The sequence below is a fragment of the Dromiciops gliroides genome, chromosome 1 (assembly GCF_019393635.1).
Source record: "Dromiciops gliroides isolate mDroGli1 chromosome 1, mDroGli1.pri, whole genome shotgun sequence".
NCBI classification, from domain to species: Eukaryota; Metazoa; Chordata; class Mammalia; order Microbiotheria; family Microbiotheriidae; genus Dromiciops; species Dromiciops gliroides.
In genome coordinates this window covers 152,416,820-152,439,237 of record NC_057861.1, presented here as the reverse complement: position 1 = coordinate 152,439,237, position 22,418 = coordinate 152,416,820, and the positions used below count along the sequence as shown (strand labels likewise).

At 38.5% G+C, this 22,418-nt stretch overlaps 1 protein-coding gene across 1 annotated transcript in view; it reads left to right on the top strand.

The window, feature by feature from the left end:
• The first annotated feature begins 10,597 nt into the window (after positions 1 to 10,597).
• LRRC69 (leucine rich repeat containing 69) overlaps positions 10,598 to 22,418 on the top strand; it is a 111,546-nt gene continuing 99,725 nt past the window's right edge. Inside the window, exon 1 of the mRNA XM_043982593.1 lies at positions 10,598 to 10,777. Within this exon, the coding sequence (XP_043838528.1) occupies positions 10,598 to 10,777 (180 nt within the window). The remainder of the gene's footprint in view (positions 10,778 to 22,418) is intronic.

Genomic DNA, 22,418 nt, shown 5'->3' with positions numbered 1-22,418 from the left:
GTTTGTTGAAGTTGTCATTTCCTTATCTTGGTTAGTAAAATTGAGGAATATAGAAAAGATAATTTTGCACCAGAGGTTTTTTTTTTTTTTTTTTGGTGGGTCAATGAGGATTAAGTGACTTGCCCAGGGTCACACAGCTAGTAAATGTCAAGTGTCTGAGGCTGCATTTGAACTCAAGTACTCCTGAATCCCGGGCCGGTGCTTTACCCACTGCGCTACCTAGCTGCCCCCCCAGAAATTTACTCAGCCTTTGTTTTGTCCAGATATAATTGAGAACAATAGAAATTACAAAGAATCATGTTCTTTTAAAGGATTTAGGACTTGCAGAAATATGGGATCACAACATCTTACCTAAATATATTAGGTGTAATTATTGAATAATGAATGACCATTTAAGCTAAGTTTTCAGGCACCAGGTGAGTTTTTTAGGATTTTTTAGACTAGTGAAGATTCATTATGGGTACACTTCTATGGTGTTTACTAGTAGTATTGCCAAGTGAAACTGTTTTTTTTATTGATTGCTCTCTGGTCTCCTGAGACTGGTTTAAAGTAACCTGTATTTTCATTCTAAAACATTTTTTTGAGAGGTTTTTTTTTGTTTGTTTTTTGTTTTTCCAGGGCAATGAGGATTAAGTGACTTGCCCAGGATCACACAGCTAGTAAGTGTCAAGTGTCTGAGGCCGGATTTGAACTCAGGTCCTTTTGAATCCAGGGCCAGTGCTTTATGCACTGCACTGCCTAGCTGCCCCTGTTTTTTTTTCTTTATACACATGTAAACATATATAAAAAAACTTTTTGAAACCTTGAGAATGGTGACTATTAACCAAAGACTGACCCTTATAGTTTGCCCTCCTTTTAGGGTTCAAGGATTACTGTGTAGGATCTATGTCTTATCTAAACTGTGTCTACCCTTGTACCTAGCACAGGGCTCTGCATTGAGTATATGTAGCCATTTTCTACTGGAAGGGTGAGGAAATCCACAATTCCTCAGTCTTCCATAACCATTGTCTGAGACCTTTTCTACCATAACTTTGACCAGGACCAGAGCTTCAGCAGGGAGACAGGCAGAGCTGCTGTTCCCTACTTAGAAAGGCAACCACATTCAGCTCTCCATAACTATCAGCATATCAAACCTTTTGCCACCAAGACCAGAGCCTCATACACTAGACTTGTTGCCACCTGAACCTCCTGAGCAGGCTTTCAGACACTAGACCTAACCAAGAGTCACTGATGCTTGAAGAATATTTTCTGACTTCATGTCTTGGGATGGCAAGAAATTGATAAACGAGTTCCATAGCCCAATCACCAAGTATTTTATTTTTTACTGGTGTGTAAGATTGAATAAGCTGATGTTATCCTCCATTTTCATAAGACCCTGTTGTGTGTGAACCTCAGTCAAATGGTACTTGCTCATCCATAAAGCTTGTACATTTTTTCCCCTCCAAATCCCATTACTAGGAGGTAACGGTGATGTCTAGGAGAATATTACTCTTTCCTGATACCATTCTTCACTTTCTCAACTCCATCCTGAGTCTTACTCTGTTCTATTCCTCCCCTTTTTTTGTGTCCTCCAAAACCCTATCTCCTTTCTCATAGAAATCCGTCTCCTCACAGACATTGCATCCCTGGCCAGTTTCCGTGGTACTGGGTACACTTTCTTTCATGCTGCCTCACACATTGGACCAGGAAGAAGTGGCATCTTCCTTAAACTTATATCCCACTTTCATGTCTTAAGGTAGTTTAAAAGTGACCCTGTGTTCTCAATATCTATGCCAGAAGAGTGCAGGCTCTCACTGGTCCTAGCAAGCTTCAAAGCCTTCAGATATGGTTCCATTAACAGACAATGTGTCATTCAAGGCCCTGCCTGGCTAACTTCACAGAACCTAGTTACCAAGAAATTGGTTATTAGGTGATGTGTTGATCCAGTGAGGGAGTACCTCTACCAATGAACTAGATCCTTGAAAAATGACATAATTTGGGGAGTTTTATAAATAAGTTATTATTAATGGTTTTCTTTTTTTTACATCTCCATAATTTCCCCCCATTATGCTTCCCCTCGATCTCCCAGAGAGCCATCCCATACAGGAAATGGCATTTTTTAAAGACAAAAAGGGCAAAAGGGAAAAAGTCAGCACAACTGTTTAATGTATTGAAAAAGTCTGAAAATATGTGTAACAGCTATGGATCTCCCATCTATTCAAAGGAGTGGGATGGGAGTGTCTTCTCTACTTTCAAACCATATTCTTTATCAGTTTGCTATCTGTATTTTTCATTGTTTTTCTTTTATGTGGTTTCCATTTACATTATTATAGTCTTGTGTGTATTGTTTAGCTCACTTCACTGCATCAATTCCTGTAAGTCCATCTTCTCTATTCATAATCACATTGTCATTTCTTACAGCATTATATTACTATTGTTTAGCTTTTGCTTGAACTGTGGGCATCTACTTTGTTCTCAGCTTGCTATCACAAAAAGCACTGCTCTAAGTATTTTGATCTATATAGGCACTTTTTATCAATGGCCTCCTTAGGGTATAAGTCCAGTAATGGAATCTATAGCTCAAAGGGTAGGCTTTGCATAATTCCAAATTGCTTTTTGAAAGAGTTGTATCAGTTCACAACTCCACCAGTGAGGCATCATCTCTGGGCTCCATCTTCCCAACAAAGAGGGGGAGAATAGCCTTATTATCAAATCAGTCTCCTCTGACGGTGGATTCCTAATCAGTTATCCTCTTTTTTATTTCTTTGATGACACTTGCTATCATGGTTTCAACTTTTTCTATTCTGCCAATTCTCCTGTGCAGGCTATACATTCTGCTCTTATAATTCTTATTTCTCTTTTAAACTGCTCTGGTTATCATTTCATGCTCTCTTGGAAATCCTCAGGGTCCTCTTCCTTATCAGGTATTGATTCATTTTCCTTTGTCTTTCAATACTTATTCATACATGTCTGAACCTTTTTCCCTGATTTGGAGGACATTTTTCTCTTAATCTTTCCTGTTGATTTGTATGCTTATGCATAAGGTCTTTAAATGAGTTCTTTCTCCCAAGACCTTTGGTAATTTCAGCTTCCCCTATTTTTTCCCCCTCCCCCCAATTTTTCCCTATTCCTTACTTTCTGACTCTCTCCTCTTTGATGGCAGTTTCCTCAGGAGCTAGATCTCAAAGTGGTCTCAGCCTTCTCCCACATTGGGAAATTCATGGTTGTCTATCACCTCAATCTCTTCCCCAACTTGAGTTCTGAGGAGATAGACTTGGCTCCAGTTGGATTCTGTGCTATTTCCTGTCAGCTTAGTAGAGCGCCACACAGTCCCCTAGATGTGCCAAGTTCCAGTTTCCTCTGTTTCTCAGTTGTCAGGCCCAGCTCTAATACAGCACAGAGCATAACCACTCTTCATTGCTGTCATGCTCTTTACTGCTGTTTCAGCTTGAGCTTTTCTGCAAGCCTTCCCTAGTGGTGGGAGGGTGATGGGTGCTGGTGAGGGAGGGGCTATTGAATGAGTCAGGAGTTAGAGATTAGGCTTTTTTTGCTATTGGTTCATTGAATTTTTACCTTGCATAGGTTCTTGATGTTCTAGATAGTGGAGACAGATGAAATTGCTTTATTTCTTATTTTGGAGTGGTTTGACAGGTTTTAAGGATCAGAAAATATAGCTCTAGTTCTCACTGTTTTTGGTCATATGACTCCAAACTTGGGGAGTAATAAGAATTTTCAATTCATGAGTCTGACTTAGAATAAGCAGTTTACTTAGAAATGGAACTCCTTTTATTGCATTAAAGTAAAAGTCAAAACACTTTGAATTAGAGGTACAATTAGGGAGTTTTATTTACTTCATTTATTTATTTGTTTGTTTTACTGGGTGTGGGAGAAGTTAAACCTGTGACCTTGAGAATCACTTTCGTCCTCAAGTGATTGGAGCTTTTGAGAATTCAGAAGTTAAAAGAAATATTTCCCTTTTTTCCATAGCTGGCAAAACAAGCACATTTAGTTTACCCACTGAGCTGCTTCATTTTTGCCTTGTCTCTGATCTACTTCCTAGAGTTAGGAAAGAAAAGCTTTAGTGAAAATGAGCCATTCCTATTACTTCTCCTGACCTGTATGAACAAGGGTCACTTAGATATGTATAAATAAATAAAAGTCACCTGGTCCTTAGTTTGGAAAGGTGTCAGGGAAAAAGGATGTGGATCAGATGAGTGGTAATTTAGAGCATTAGAACGAGGGAAGCAGGGGGCAGCTAGGTGGCGCAGTGGATAAAGCACCGGCCCTGGATTCAAGAGGACCTGAGTTCAAATTTGACCTCAGACACTTGACACTTACTAGTTGTGTGACCCTGGGCAAGTCACTCGTTGCCCTGCCAAAAAAAAAAGTAGGGGAGCATAAGAAAGCGCTTACTATAATGGGCAGAAGGCCCATCATAGGTAAGTTGTAACAGGACTTCATATGGCTAAGGGACCTTTGGTGCAGCACAATCAAATTCTACCTGATTTTGTAGAGCAACTTTTAACATTTGTGTGCGCTTGTTCCATCTGTCTTCTAAAACCCTGAGTTTTAAAATTTAACCTTGGTTCCAGGTTGAGGTAACCTATGTAAATGTATTTAGAGGTTCTCAGAATCTAAGTGGTAAAGATTTCCTTAAGTGAATCGAGGTTGCATTTTTGAGCACACTTGATAATTGCCGAGTGAAATAACATGAGTTAAGAAAACATTTTGCCCTTCATAAGTTGCACAATTAAATGGATCACTGAATATTCAAGTTCCCCCCTTAGACCCAAGTGAGATAAGTATTTAGTATATGTTGCAATATATTTATGGAATTTAATAGATGGTGGCAGACTTCTCTAAGGATTGTTGCCAAAGACTAAAATTACTTACATATGTGGTAGTGTTTAACCTTGTGGTTCTGAGATTATGGTATGAAAAGCAAATGCTAATGATATTTTGGTTTAAGATTAAAAAAAACAACAAAATCCAAAAAACCTGACCTGTTTCAGTTTAGAAGAAATCGAAATCTGAATTCAAGACTGGGCCCTGCCACTTAGCTAGCCCCTGAATGACCTTGGTTATGTTGCTTCCCAGCTCAGTCTCTGTTTCCTCATATAGAGGAAAGAGAAGGGGTTAGACTCAAATATTATCTTTATGGTCTAGCCAAAGAGACCTTTTACTTTTCTTCACACATGACACTCCTTTGCACTAACTGGTTCCCATGTGTGGAAATGCATTCCCTTTTCACCTCCACCTCAAAGAATCTCTTGTTTGTTTCAAGATTCAGTCCCATTAGTACCTTCTCTATAGACTTTCTTGATTTCCCCCTTGCTGTTTTTATTTCCTCAACTTCCTTTGTGTTTATTTTGTATACTTTTATATGTACCTATCCAATAGAATATAAGAGACTTTTTTTTTGGTAAGTTTCATTTTTGTCTCTGTATTGTCAGATGGTCATTTGTCAAATATGTTTATGGTAGATTCTTCCAGAATATGGCTTGGCTTCAATGGAAGCTCTCACATAATATAGTTTTTCGAAATTTCAAAAACATTTTTAGTAGTAGCAGCATTGTTATAAAAATACAACTTCTTAAGGTGACTATTTTGAAGGGGACAATAGTCATTTAAATAGAACATTGCTAGTATATTTGTTAAAAATCAGTCATTAATTTTATAATCAAACCTTGCAAAGTAATTTATGTGCAATGCAATCTTGTTTTTAAATTAACTTTTTTTTGATTGTCAAACTTTTTTTTCTCTTTCTACCTCTCACTGGAGGAAAAAAAAAAGACAGAAAAACAAATATTTGTAACAAATAAGTTTAGTCAAGCAAAATAAATTCCTATATTGGCCATGGCTCAAAATGGTTCTCATTATGCATATTAGTTCATTACCTCAGATGGTAGGTGGGAAACTTTCTAAGTTTTTAAGTCTTTCAAAATTGATTGTTTTTGTATTATCAACATCATAGTATAAATTGTCATTCTGGTTCTGCTCACTTTACTCTGCATCAGTTCATAAATTTTTCCCAGACTTTTTTGAGATCTTTTATCATTCCTTACAATGTAGTTCCATTACATTCATGTGTTATAATTTGTTGTCATTCCAGTTCTTTGACACTACAAAAAGAGTTGCTAAAACTTTTTTTGTATATATAGGAACTTTTACTCTTTCTTTGATCTTTCTGAGGGTATATAGACACAATATAATCTTATGTTTATTACTGTTATTGTACCAATTTGACTATATCATGAATCAAAACATTACTTGGGATGTAGAAAAGGTCTCATATCTAATTAGCCTGGAACATAGATGTTTGTTAACTGACTATTAACACTAGTTAATAACTATTAATAGCTTCCACTTTATTTGAAAATCATTAATTATATCACTCCTTAGGCCTTCTCTTGTCTAAAGAATACATATATCTTTAGTAATTAACATTTCCTTTTACAACTTTCCTCAGTTATGATTATCTCCTGGACCTTTTCTAAATTTAGTGCACACTTCTTAAGTGGTAGAGTCCAGAACTAGGTAAAGGCCTATATAAAACCAAGTAAAATTGAAAGATTATCTAATATTTATACAATTAGCCAATCCAATAAAAAATGTTTAGCTGGATGATAAGAGAATTCTAGGGATTTGGATAAGGGAGATATGCATATATAATTTTATTGAGCAGTAGAAGACTGTCAAAAACCATCTGATGTTTGATTGTCCTTAACAACTCAAGGACAATCCTTTAAATTGTAGTCACAGTTTCTTTTGCTATCAGTAGAAATGACAATGAAGTTTATCCAGTGCTTTTACGAGGGAGGCAGTTACAGTTTTGTCTTTCTTTCCTCAATATTTAGTAAGGTACTTAATATTAAAATGCCTTTTCACTCATTCACACAACTGCTAAAGGTGTGTGTCTGCTTTTTCTGTAAATAAAAGTCTGACCATGTCACTCCACTTCTCAGTAAACTCTCGGCTCCTTTTTATTTCTAGGGTCTAATATAACCTTCTGTGTTTAGCCTTTAAAGCTGCTCATAACCCTGGCCCTTTCCCACTTTTCTATTTTTCCTACATATTACTCCTTCCATGCATTCTTTGTTCTTGTCAAACTGGCATACTTGCAGTTCCCCACATACCATATAGATATGTTATTTGCCACTCTCATTACCTGACCAGTCAACTCCCTCCTTTTCTGGGTATCCATGTCCTTCAGCAGAACAAAATTCTGGCTTAGAGGCTCTTTTACAACAAATATATCTCCCATCCACATATCAAAATCATTCAGGATTTCTTGAAAGATAAAACAACAGAGATAATACTGTTTAATAACTCCTTGACAATAAATAGGAGGTGAAGGAAACTGGGAACTGTATACTTGCTGAAGGTATTTGCCATTATGATGGAGGAAAAACAGCAGAATCCAGGTTAAAAAAAGATCCCCTGTGGGAAGTGAGCTCCTTGTCACCTGTTTGCAGATGGCATTAGGCTGATTGCATCAAGTCTTAGAACACTGCAGAAACTTCTCAAAAAGATCATTCAGAAGAGTTTGCTTCGTCCCTTCACATAAGAAAGACCAAGTGGATGAAGAATATCTCTTACCCAAATTCAACTTGTATTTGCATGAATACTCTATCGAGGTTGTCCAACAATGCGCATATCCAGGAAAGACTGTACAGATGGACAACAAGCTGGGCCCAGAGCTGAAAAGGAGGAGAGGAGAACATGTAGGATTGCTTTCAGAAAATTGCAAGACCCCAAGCTTCCCATAAAAGCAAAGGCTCATCTTTTTAATACTAATAACTTACCAGTGCTGTTATATGGCAGCATAATATGGAATATCATTTCCTCAGAAGAACTAAAGATAACTATCACACAGAAGGAAATGGAGATGTGTATGGTGGGTATAAGTAGGCTGCAGCTTATCAACAAGGAATTCCAAAGAGGAACTGGAATAAAAATACCATGAAGGATGTATACAAGAGGAAAAGAGTATGTAACAGTCATATGGCAAGAAATGACTGGTGCATAGTCAGAGTACTCCGCTGGTGCCCTCCCAATGAAAGTGAGAAGGCTTCTACCATGTTGGGTGACCTCTCTGGTCAACTTTTGGGAAAACACAGACAATGATGGACAGCTATGGATAGAAATCTACGTTGTTGGAGGGAACTTCTGAATCAATGAAGTCCGATACATTAGAGTACTTCTCATGCACAAATCATTGTTGGTAATATTCTAAGTCCTCCTCATATATGGCATTTGAATTGCTTATAATTTTGGTTATTCTGTGATAACCAGCCATATGGAATCATTAATAAAATATTGGTATTAAAAGAGATGGACTTTTAGAGCAGCAAGTAATTTGGGATCACTGTAGCATTGCAATTTTCCAAATACACTACAACACGATTTCCTATTTTTACCATTTAGTTTTTGTTGATGTTCAGTCATTTTCAGTTGTGCTTGATTTTTTTTTAAACCCCATTTGGGGTTTTCTTAGCTAAAATACTAGAGTGGTTTTCCATTTCCCTCTCCAGCAAAGTGTTAAGTGACTTGCCCAGGGTCACAACTAGTATCTAAGGCCAAATTTGAACTCAGGAAGATGTCTTCCTGACTCCAGCCCTGGTGTTCTATCTACTATAAAACTTAGGTGTCCTATTTAGTTTAGGGCCCATCAATTGTCCTAGTGCAGCACCAGTTGGTGAACTATGAGGGAATTTGTTTATATCTTTATCCTAATTTATCTATCTATCTATCTATCTATCTATCTATCTATCTATCTATCTATCTATCTATCTATCTATCATCTATCTATCTATCTATCTATCTATCTATCTATCTATCTATCTATCTATCTATCTATCTATCTATCTATCTATCATCTATCTATCTAATCTATCTTTATATATAAGGAGCAGGTAGGTGGAACAGTGGATACAGTACTGGCTCTCCAGGCAGGAGGACCTGAGTTCAAATGTGAATTCAGATACTTGACACTAGCTGTGAGACCCTGGGCAAGTCACTTAACTCTGATCGCCTCACACATCCAGGGTCATCTCTAGTCATCCTGATGTATTTTTTTTGCCACTGGGCCTAGATGGCTCAGGAGGAGAAAATGAGGTTGGTAACTTTACACAGCCCTGCCTCACTTAAATCCAATTCATTGCTAGTCATGACATCACCCTGATGTCATGGTCCTCTTAGAGAATGAAGGACAAACAATAACAACAATTTATATCTTCATCTGAATCATGTCCACTAACCATAAGTATCCTCTCAGGCTCCATCCTAGGGTTTTAGTTTTTCCTATTTTTCACTTGGTGATTTCATTAGCTTCCATGGATTTAATTATCTCTATGTAGATGATTCTTAAATCATTTACCTAGCCCTAACCTCTCTGCTGACCTCTAGTCTTGTATCTACAACTGCTTATTAGACATCTTGAACTCCAGATATTCCCATAGACATCTTAAACTTTTTCTGATATTCTTTGGTCCTGTGACTTTTCACTTGTGATTGTTTAGAGGTATCCCTTCCACATTACTGTGTATATTCATATAGCAGGCTAATTAGTATTCCAAGGCTGGATATAATTGGTACAGTGTCACCAGTAAATAGGAGAATTTGTAGATACTGTTAATAGTTTGGGGTTTGTTTTTGGTTTTCATTCTTTTGTAGGGAAACAAGGGTTAAGTGGCTTGCTCAGGGTCACACAGCCAGTAAGTGTCAAGTGTCTGAGGCCACATTTGAACTCAGGTACTCCTGAATCCAAGGCCGGTGCTTTATCCACCGGCCACCCCCTAGCTGCCTGCTATAGGTTGGTTTTTAAAAATTTTGTCTGCCAGTGCTAAGATTTTCAGAAATTGTATGCTATGGCATCACCTATTATCTCTGGACCTAAGCTTGTATATTTAACTAAAAGACTGAAAGGTTTTGGAGAAGAATTTCCAATAAGTAATCTTATTCAAGATTATTAGAGAAGTATTACCAAGGAAAAAAATTAGAATAAAATAATCTGTAAACTCTCTTTAGCATTCTATCAATTGGATGTATATTAATCCCTGGCCTTCCCCTGGAACCTATAGTTTGAGAAATTCTGTCTTACTGCATTATAATTATTTCAAAGTTAATAAGTATGGTATATATCTTTTTTATTGCTGTTTTTTGTATATATCTTTTAACTCATTTAATCAGGAATATTCATTTAATCAATCAATAAACAGTTATTAAGCACCTACTTTGTGTCAGGCACTGTGTTAAGTGCTGAGGATACAAAAAGAGGCAAAAAGCATCCCATTCTCCAGGTATGCTGTGTTGGAGCACTGAAAATGTACTTCTGAACAATTATTCCTTCCACCCCAGCTTGGTACTCTGAAGCTTCAATTAAAGATGTGTCTTTGAGGAGTTTCTGTGTGAAGGGTCTCAGTCTTCCTTCCCTCCTTTCCCCCTCCCCCATGAGAGATCTGGAATTAACTGCTTCCTACTTCAGAGTGTTGACAGTTTCAGTATACTGACATTTCCATGACGACATCACTTCTTGATCTAGAACTTCTCAAGTCCATGTCATCTGAGCTTTAATTTCTGGGTCCATTTCCATCCTTCTTTGTTGCCTTTTCAAACCATGAGTGAAAAACTGCTTCTCAGGGCTGTGAAGGGTGGAAAAGCCACGATTGTTGTGCTCCGTGAGAAGAACCTTACGACTGTGCCCCCTTTGATAAGGAAATTGTATCACCTGAAGACTTTGGATCTCATGTCCAATCAGATCTCCAAACTGTGCCCAGAATTTTTCAGCTTGGTTGAGGTGAGGTGTAGAAGATATTTCCAGGTTGCAGAAAATGGGAAGAAAGAGGAAGGACAATAAGAGTGAAGATTTGTCCCCACTACTTAGCTCCCTTGTGATTCGTTTAGGGAGATGGGGAGGTGACTGCTTTCTCCCATTAGACTTGAATTTTAAGAGTTAAGAGAGTTAAGCTCTTTCAGCTCTATTTCTGTTTCTTGGCTGACATCTTGAAGCAGGGGAGGGTTTCTAGAAAGCACTTGTCTTTTCAAAGGCTCACATCTGGAAAGGGGCTAGAAGTCCCAGATCTGCTTATCTCCCTTGGAGGCTCACATCTGGAAGTGCGTAGAAGTATCCCGAGGATGCCTTTTTCCCTGGGGAATATCCTGGATGCCTTTCATCTGGAAGGAAAAGAAACTTTCCAAGGGAGAGTTTTTCCCCCCAGCTTCATACAACAGACCAATCCTTGAAAGGGAGGTTTTGTGGGGAGATCAGAGGAAGGAATATTCATTTCATTTGACATATTTAAAAGAATGTTAATATTTGAAATAGATACTATCCTACATAAAAAGAATCAGTTGACATGAATAAATCCCAGAAGCTTATTCTAAACATTTATTTACTTCTAATAGTAAGATGTCCTAACTGCTAAAAATCTTGAGGTTGAGACAGAGTACAGGGCTATTAACTTACAAATACTTTATTGTTCAATTTAAAAAAAAAATTTCAGCATCAGAAGTATCTAAAATGCAGTTCTCAATTCATTGTAGTATATTGGTTTTAAGTTCATGATAATTTAATTCTATAGGAATTCCATAGTGAGTTAATTTCATAAATATTTTTGAATCACCATAGTTATCTAAAATGTTTCCTATACTTCATATGCCTATTTTGACATTGGCTTGATTAATGAATTCTTTGGAAATGAAGATTCTCTATAGTAAAGTTAATTCTTTTGAAAAAGAGAAATATCTTCATAAATTATGTGAAAAACTGTTGGTAAACATCATTTTGGACTAGCGGTAATGTTTCCTCTAAGCTCTGCAAATGCTTAAATATCATTAGTCTATGAGAAGTAATTTTTAGCTTCAAATTATATTTTTGATCCCTACTCCTTACTGGGAAAACAGGACCCCAATTTTATATATCTAAGGTTTGACTCCCCACCAAATGCTAGTCCCACAATGAACACACAGAAAATAGCAAATAAACCCATTTATCCAAGTCGATAGCAAAACAGAAATCAGAGAAGTATATATTTGAGAATATAATAGCAGACAATATAAAGTGAAAGAGTTCTCCAACTGGGTACGAGATAATTTAGTTCAATCAAGAGACCCTCAGATATCACCCAAAGGGAAATCTCCTGAAGTCTCTATTTTAACAGGGACATGATTGAAGTGCTGGCTCCTCTGCATGTCAGCTTCTCAGTCTTCTTCCTCTATAGTCCTGAAGAGATTCTGAAGTGATATCTCTCTCTCTCTCTCTCAGTTGGACACCAGAAGAGGAGAATCTCTTTTCCCTCAAACTCTCACTAACTCTGAGTAACATTCCCTCCTAGGTCAAAACTATTTGTGGTCCCTTGTAAAGATCAGCTGGGGCAAACTCAAAACCTGTAACTATATAGCATAAACATAAACACCAGTGCTTAAGATAAAAGTGATTTTACTGGCATCCCAGTTAACCAACCCACAGTACAATTGAAAATAAAAGGAAACAAACATGCATTAACCATGTAAACTGAGGCAAACACTCTCTTAATGGAATTTAGATCTCTTCTCAGAACGTAAAGGCCAGTTTTCGAGATTTAAATCCCCTTCTTCCAAAAAGAGGAAACCAGAGAAAGATAGTGCTTATAAAAATTAAAAGAAAGATTTTATTAAGGAGGCAAGAAAATCTAATATGATCAGGGGTGCTATCCAATCTATTGCTGAATAGGACACCATGCAATAGATTGCAAGGGTTTATATACAGTTTAAACAAAGGCAGGTAAGCAATTTGGAGGAAAGGTGGGCTTAGAAAGGCCCACTCCCAAAGGGAAGGTTGTGTGTGTGAGGAATTCCAGGGGTGAAGGATATGGCCTATGATGCACTAATCAGAAGGCATTCTTGGTGACTGGCAGTTCAGTTCAAGGTCTTGATAAGGAGATCTCTTCAAAAAGAAAAAAAAGGATTATTCCAAAGTTAGGGAGTAGCTGAAGATAAGGTCCATATAAGTAATCACATATCCTGAAGTCAGATAAATCTTCTATTGGCTTCAGGGTTACTGATTCCCTACTTGCCCAGCTAGATTTATTCTTGGTCAAACAAAGGACTGTTGCTGTATTAGTCAATGAAACCAGTTCTCATACAGTCATTCTGGTTACCTGGATAATTGGGGTGCTCAAGCAAATGAAGGTCCCCATTTTCATAATACTACATGTTCATGCATGTCTATGGACAAGGCACCATATAGAGTATCACCTGGGAGGATACAAACCACTCCAATATCTTTGCCAAGAAAACTCCAAATGGGGTCATGAAGACTCAGACTGGACTAAAGCAGTTCAACAACAACAAAGAAAGGGTAACCAAGGACCTATTTAGTTAGGATTCCTTACCTACCCTTCACTGGAAGTCCCAGGGAAGACATTTCATGCCACACATCTTGAGCACAAACAGGAACTATTTCTCCTTTTAAACCTACACAGCTCCCCCTGTCATCAGCAAATCAATGCGGGTGTATTTGGCACCTATGTCCTTATCCCAATATCTGGAAAGTTGTTGGGGTCCTAAGGAGGTTCAGGCTTTGCCATTTCAAACCCCACCCCCATACCTTGCCCTGGAGAGCATCAATGAATTCCACATGGCAAGATTCATTCAGTCCTGTTCTGAGACAATCTCAAAATCAACTATCTTCAGGGTGGGCCTAGACATACCACAGCTGGTGGGCCTATTGATCATAATCACCCTCAAACAGAAAGTTATATAAATATGACAAATGGTATTTTAAAACATTTATAATCTTTGGAGAATGGTTCTTAAAGAACTAGAGCACACTGATATCTAGTTGCTAAATGTGTAACCATAGCTGACTTTCTAAATTAATGGTCCTGTGGGGGCCCTGGTGGAGAAAGACACAGTAGAAAAGCAATATATATATAGATTCAGAGGACCTGGGTTCAAATCCCAGCTCTGTCTCTTACTCCTTGTGTGACATAGTTCTAAATAAAGACTCTTATGATCCTACAACTCATGATATGTAGCTACAAGCACAGCAACCACAGGGTACAAGGCTCTTGTATCAGGGCATCCAATCACCTGGAGATCCTTTTCCTCAGTATTGATCTTCCTATTCTTTATCCACAAGGCCATTCTGATCCAATCCTGCCAACTATGCCAAATATTCTGGGCCACGTCTAACTCAGGCTCGTCTGGTGTTTCAACCTCAGAAATGGGTTAAAATGAAATACTTGGGGGCAGCTAGGTGGCTCAGTGGATAGAGCACCGGCCCTGGGCTGAGGAGGACCTGAGTTCTCAGACACTTGACACTTACTAGCTGTGTGACCCTGGGCAAGTCACTTAACCCCAATTGCTTCACCAAAAAAAGAAAGAAAGAAAGAAAGAAAGGAAGGAAGGAAGGAAGGAAGGAAGGAAGGAAGGAAGGAAGGAAGGAAGGAAGGAAGGAAGGAAGGAAGGAAGGAAGGAAGGAAGGAAGAAAAGAAAAAGAAAGAAAAAAGAAATATTTGTCAACTGTATACTAGAGGCTAAACTAAAGTCTACTTACAAATACCACCTAACAGACATTCAGGAAGGATACTGCACTGATCCCAGAAAGTCAAGACTGGTTCATTTGGGTGTAGCTTCCTGTCACATCTGGGTACACTAAGCCTGAAAAGTGCCTCACCTTCTTAGGAGCTGGGCTTTTATACTTAAGTGACCAGAAAGCCATATCAGTGATTCAGTGGTTGCTTTTCAAACTGTTCTCTGCCCCTGCTCTCTCCCCCTACCTTCCCCCACCCCCCACTGCCTGATCCTTTATTCCAACCCCTTTTAACATGTCCACTTCTCTCCCCTCTCCCCCTGGCCCCCCACCCAGGTCCCACCCTCCCCCACCTCTCACTCTATAACCACCCACTCCTCCTGTGCTCTCTGGAATGCCTCCTTCCTTTCATCTTAAGTCTTGTTCTTTCCCATTCCTTTCATCCTCTGACTCTCCCTGAGTCCTAGCTCCCTCTTGATAACACAGCTTCTCTAGCAAGCCTTTCCAGCACTGGTCTCATTTTCACTCATATCCCAGACTTACTGGTGGTTGTGATGGAGGATTTGGATTAATCTTGTCCCACCATTGCCATTCCAGACTCTCTTCTACCACTGCTACTTAGTAACAATATCTCTTCCTTTGAGGTGTATTTATTCAATCCATATTTATCAGCTAATAAAGAAAGAATATGCTGACTGTTGTCTGTTCACCCCTAGGTGTATCTCCTTTCCTCAACAGGATCATTTTCTCTCACCGAGTCCTGAATCCTGAAGTCAGTAAGGTCTAAGATGCTTACCAGGTCTGTGATTCTGGACAAGTCACTTAATCGCTTTCTGCCTCAGTTTCCTCATCTGTAAAATGAGGATTCTAATAGCACCTACCTACCATGGTTTTTGTGAGAATCAAATGAGTTAATATCTGTAAAACATTTTGCACCTAGTATTAATATCTGTATTAATAATTAAAAACATCTATAACACATTTTGTACATAGCATTAATAAATGCATGTTTCCTTCCTTCTTTTCCTCCAGATGACATTCTTATCCAGTCACAAGACTGGAAGAGATGACTTAACTCTGACAAATGTCAGAATCTCAAATTACAAGTCTATAGTTCTGAAATCCCCCCTTTCCCCTTAAAATAAAAGTTGCGACAATTCTTTGCCCATCTCTTACAATGTGGTACTTTTCTATTTTTCTATGATTTCTCAAATATTACTGATAGTGCATCTATAATTACTTCTGCCCCAGGATAAGTGGGCATGGATAACTGAACTCACTTGAAATGACTGTTCAATCATTTTCATTTGTATCTAACTCTTTGCGACCCCGTTTGGGGTTTTCTTGGCAAAGATAGTGGAGTGGTTTTCCATTTGAAATGGCTAGGTGTGCCTTTGATTTCTTCTTTCATATTTGGACTCCAATTCCCTCTTTTAAATCCAGAATGATGTTGTTATTATCATTAGTCTTATGTTCTTCTTTTACATAGTTTTATATTCATCATCCTTTTAAGCCTCACAAATGTCACCTTAGGCAGCACTGTTGACTTTTTTCTCCCTAGCTTCCTATTCCTCATGGAAGCATATTGCCTTGAAGGTTTTCCTTGTTCTACTAGTAGCCTACCAAGATCACTTTAATTGTTCTCACTGTCTTTTCCTCTAGAACAAGGACCAGAAGGCTGTCCTAGTCTATGGTCATAGAATGTTAGAATTGCAGCCTTTTCATTTTATAAATGAAGGAAGTAACACTAAGAGATGTGAAGCAACTTGTCTGGGTCATCCAGATAGTAAGAATCTGAGGTAAAATTTGAAATCCAACATTCTATCCACTACACATGCTGTAGTCAATGTATTTGATAATGCAAACATGTAATTAGAGGCTCCCCAGTGATCATTTTAAAGATGTGGCACCCCAAAATAAACATAGTATTGTAGATGTCCACTAATCAGCACAGAATTCAGTAAGGCTATCACTTCATTTTATTTATTTATTTTTTCAGGGCAATGAGGGTTAAGTGACTTACCCAGAGTCACACAGCTAGTAAGTGTCAAGTGTCTGAGGTTGGATTTGAACTCAGGTTCTCCTGAATCCAGGGCCGGTGCTTTATCCACTGCGCCACCTAGCTGTCCCCATCACTTCATTTTAGATAATGAATGCAGGGTAGAGTTCATTAACATTTTTGCTTGTCATTCACTATTGACACCTTTTGAGTGTTGCAGTCCATGAAAATCTCCATTTCTTTGACACAAAACTATTGTTTTCATTTATTTTTCATTTAACAGGCATTTATTTCTTCTCCTGCCCTTCCCTCCACCCCCATTTAAAAGAAAAATGAAATTTTTGGAACAAATATATGTAGTCAAATAAAACAAAGTCCTTTAAATTTATGTCTGAAGATCATCTCTCATTTGGGAAGTGGGGAGTGTAGTTGATATCAGTCCTCGACAGTAAGTACCCTTTGCTTGTGAGGCTCCTCTGATTGAAGGGTGGAGTGGAGAGCTTCTCTGAAAATCCCCATTTAAGGAGGGCTCCCAGGCCAACCATCTCATTTCCCACCTGGCTGCAGACCTTTGGACTTTTCCATTTTGTCCCCTTCCTTCCTACACTGTTACCATCTCTTCTCCCCTCTTCCCCTTCCTTTTTGTGACTCATCGCAACCTAGATTGTAACCTCTTTGAAGACAGGAACTGATGTTTTTATATTTTTATTTCCATTGCTTAGTTCAGAAACCCATTTATTCAAATAGCAAAACAGAAATCAGAGAAAGTATACAAGAGAGAACATATTATACCAGACAGACAGAATAAAGTTCTCCCATTGGAAGTGGGAAACAGCTAGATCTTACCCAAGAGGAAGTTCCCCAAAATAGCAAGCTGGGGATGGGACATAATGAAGACTGGAAACTCCTCTCACATCAGCTTCTTTCCAGACTCTTTTATTTCAGCAACTGAAAGTGTGGTTGACACCTTCCATCTGTCTTGAAGTTGGAAGCCAGAAGAACTGGAAGCAACTCAAAACAAATAGAAGCCAGAAGTGTCCAAAGCAACTTGAAGCATGTCCAGAATCTTGAAGAGACCAATGAAATCTCCTGTCCTATTCTCATCAACTCTGCCCTGCCCTTCATGCAGATATAAGACATTCATGTTCGCCAATAGTGAGAGTTCTATACCAATGGGTTTTGGCATTAGGGTCACATTCCTCGACATGTAAACCCAAGCTCTGGGTTGGGGGATTCCTTTCAAGTCAAGCAATGTCACTTCCATGTTATAAGCGAAAGACAGCCCCATACACTTAAAACAGGGTTATGCTAGTGAATGTTTAACAAACAGCCCTCTGAAAACAAAATGTACACAGTACATCCTTTTAAGCTTAATCAATTTGGGGAACCTCTCTGAAAGCATCTGTCTCTGGTTTGCTTTGCTTCTGCCCAGTTCCTTTAGGAACCTTAGAATATAACTCATTGTCTTGTAAGACATTTGCATGTTTTCTCTTTCCATGATTATCCTTTCTTTGGTGCCAGTAGGGAGAACCAATTTGTAGGACATGAAATCAATTCAACACACTCTTTTAAAGCATTTACTATGTGCCAGGACTGTGCTAAGTGCTGGAAATACAAATACAAGCGAAAAGAAATCCAGTCACTGGTCTCAAGGTGCTTACATTCTAATGAGAGAAGACAACATATAACAAGTTGAAAATCCCAGGGTAGGGGTAGGAGAAAGGAGAAGGTACAGGAGAAAGTATGGAAAGTTAGGAATGGAGCTGGGAGAAGAATGAAGACATGGCTCACCTGGTCATTTTCTTTAAAATGGAGGTTCTAGGAGGAACCAAGCAAGAGATGTATTGGTAAATGCTTAATAACTGGCTCTCTGAAACTTTATGTTTAATTTGCATTATTAACATTTTCTGCATCATCTTCTTAAGTCTAATTCAAGGGTCCACAAGCAATAGTTCACTGGACAAATCTTGCCTTTGGACTGTTTTTTGTATGGCCTTTAAATTAAGAATTGTTTTTACATTTTAAAAGAAAGTTTTGTTGTACTTAAAAATGTAAGAACCATTCTCAGCTCAATAGAAAAACAGGTGGCTGGCCTGGATTCAGCCCTCCTGCTGTTTGCTGATCCTTGGTCTAGACAATCAACAAAACAATCAAACTCTGCGCTGTAGTGTTTGCTCATTTTGGAGGTATAAATGGTCACACTAAAAATTTAACCATCAGCTAGCCAAGTTCAACCTGGCTCCAGGTCAGTCTTCAATGGATCAATCAGAGGAAGGGGTCTCAGGGGTAGAATGAATGTCCAGGGTTAGGAGTCTTCTGTAGCATGTTGGAGGAGATCCATTGAATCAGGAGTAGAGCCCCAAGATATATTAAATATTAATAACACTTTTAATTGGCTACCTCTTATGGATTTAATTCAATTTGATAATTTACCAAGCATTTATAGTAACCTTCCACCGTGTGCTGACAATCAGCTAGCCAAGTTCAACCTGGCTCAAGCTCTCTCTCTCTCTCTCTCTCTCTCTCTCTCTCTCTCTCTTTCTCTCTGCCCCCTCCCATCTCTATTCCTCTTTTCTTTTAATCTCTTCCATTTTATTGTTTGAATTCTAAAAACATACAAGCAAGTAAATGGATAAAAACCCCATTCATTTAGCACTTAATATTAGGGCATCTAGATGGCACAGTGGCTAGTGCCAGGCCTGGAGTCAGAAGGACTTCATCTTCCCGAGTTCTAATCTGGCCTCAGACACTTATTAACAATGTGATCCTGGGTAAGTCATAACCAGGGTAAACATCACCCTGTTTGCCTCAGTTTCCTCATCTGTAAAATGAGTTGGAGAAGGAAATGACAAACCCCTTCAGTAGCTTTGCCAAGAAAACCCCAGATGGGGTCATGAAGAGTCGGACACAACTGAAAACAACTTGAACAATGAAAAAGCACTTACTATATACGAAACCTTGTGCTAAGAACTAGGGGCACAAATAGACAAATAAGACAGTCTCTACTCTCAGTGAGCTCACCTTTTAATGTGGAGAGAAAATGCAGCTGCAGTGAGGAAGGAAAGGCCCACTGTTCTTTAGGGCATCTCAACAGGAGGGTACAGCTCAGTGGTCAGGATGTATGAGGGACATGGTTGTTGCCTTCACACATTTGAGGGCCTGACAGGTAGAAGAGAGATTAGATTTGTGCTTGGCTCTAGAAAACATAAATAAGAGCAGCAGGGGGAACTTCCTAACAGTTGTCTAAAAGTGGAAGGGACTGGCTGGTAGACCAACCTTTTGCCAGCTATGTTGCTGAAGGGATTCCTGGGTTCAGGTTATATGTGATGGGCTTGAGCCTTCTCCCAATTCTGATATTCTATGAGTCCAAGTATTCTTTTACCACTGTCAGTAAGTTGTTATTTGAATAAAGCTGGGGCATCACACTCAAAAAGAGGCCTCTCCTTCTACAGGTGTCTCTGACTTGAGGATTATATTTATCTATAACATCTATAGGTTTCTTTTTATTTGTTTCCTTTAGTCTTTGTTCAGCCACCAAAATGATTTTCCTAAAGCACAGGACCATGTCAATATCCCCTTCCCCCCTGAGCTCCGATGGCTCCTTATTGCTTCCAAGGTCAAATACAAGATTCTCTGGTGTTCAAAGCCCTTCATAACCTGGCTCCTTCCTACCTTTTCAGTCTACTTACACTTTATTCCCTAATATATGCTCTTTGATCTAGTGACACTGGCCTCCTGGCCATTCCAGGAACAAGATACTCCATTTCTTGGTTCTATGCATTTTCTCTGGCTGCCCCCCATGCTTGGAATGCTCCCCGTCCTCAACTCCTCCTACTGATAGATGTCTTTGGCTTCTTTCAGGTCTCAACTAAAATCTCCTATTAATTCTAGTTCCTCCCTTCTTTAATTATTTCCTACACATCCTGTATATAGCTAGTTCTTACAGATTTGTTTGCTTTGTTGTCTCTGTTAGGCAACTCTCTAAAATTATGACTTGCAGAGAAGGTGCTGACATGCATTGGTGGAGGGTATTTCTTCTCTCAGAAGTTCCCTGTGCAAATGAAATCACAGATTGAATCTTTGTCCCTATTAGCTACCCAAATGATTCCCATGGGCACACAGATCAGATGGTGAAACCATTCACTTGCTTCTCTTAATTTAAAACATTTTAACCTTCAAATGCATTCAGTTTACCAGATCTAGCATGACTCACTGGGGCCTCTCATGGATTTCACTGGACCACCATCACTGGATGACAGCTATGTATTTATCACTACATCTCGACAAGAGGAAAAAAGATACCTCCCACTATGAAGAGAGAATCAGAAGAATCACAGACCCTGGATTATCTCTCTTCATGGGGAATGACAACATATAATTTTTTAAACTTGGTCTTTACAATAGAAAGAAGACCTCCAGGATGGCAGGAATTATTGTACTTTGTCAGATTCATAGAAATGCTTAGAAGAAGAGCACATGATCTTCACCAGTAGTGTTAAGGAAAGAAAGATAGTAGCCTTTATTGTAAAAATGTGTCTATTATTTTATGAGTTTCAATCCATTTATCTGTTACTAATAAAAGCCAGAGTGGGTGGCATTTTAAATTTTAATCTCAAATCGCCTAAACAATTAGATTTAGATCTGGACTTTAGAGGTTAGCCAATTTAATTCTTTTATTATTTTCCAGATAAAGGACCTGAAACTCCTCTTTTAACATGAATGGTTAGGTGACTTGCCCAAGGTCACATAGTAAGTGGCAGAGCCAAGATTTGAACCCAGGTCCTCTGACTCCAAATTCAATACTTTTCCCATTGCACCACTCTACAAATTTTTTGTGTTTTTTCATTCAAATACATTTACTGGACAGCCCCTTACCCTCAAATATTTCAAAGTACAGAATTAATAATAAAAACACAATAGTAATTTAACTTCAGGGGTTCAGTTCAATAAGGACTTCTTAACCATTTACTATGGGCCAGAAATTGCCTGTAAGAAAAAAATGAAAGTCTCTGCCATCCACCTCTGAGGGCAGAGGTGCTGTAGGTGGAGAGAGTGTTGGGTCCAGAGTCTGAAAGACCTGAGTTCATATCTGACCTCAGACACTTACTAGCAATGTGATTAGGGACAAGTCACTTAACCTCTGTCTACCTCTGTTTCCTCAGCTGTAAAATGAGAATAATAACAACACTTACCTCGTAGCATTGTTGTGAGAATGAATAGATATTGTAATGACAGCTAACCTTTATATGTTTATCTTGTGCTAGGTACTGTGCTAAGTACTTTATAATGATCTCATTTCGAGATATTTGTTTTTCTGTGTTTTTTTCAAAAACCAAAACCAAAAACAATTAGCATAGTGCCCAGCACATAAGTGGTGCTATATAAATGCTTATGTCCCTACACAGAGCACATGAGGTGGAGTGCTGGATAATCAACCTACAAACATGAGTTGGAGCCAGATTATAAAGGACTTTAAATGTCAAAGAGGGGCATTTATGTTTTATCCAGAGGCAATAAATAGGAAACCACTAAAGTTTCTTTTTTTTTTTTTCATTTTCAACCAAGCTTTTAATGAAAAGATCATAAAATAGCAGTTTCTCATCACTGTACATTAAGACTGCATACTTCTGAATGGAGTAAAGTTTCTTAAGTAGAGAAAGATCCTAATACTAATAGGCAATATTCATGTAACTTTTTAGGGTTTTCAAGAAACATGCCCAATGTCACACAGCTAGCAAGTGTCTAAGGCCATATTCAAATTCAGGTCTTCTTGATTCCAGGTCTAGGTCCTCTGTCCACTACACCAAGCTGCCTCACAGGTAGAACTTTGCTTTAGGAATATCACTTTGGCAACTGGGTGGTGGATGAAATTGGAGAGTGGAGAGAGTGGATACAGAGAGACAAACTAGTAGACTCAATAATCCA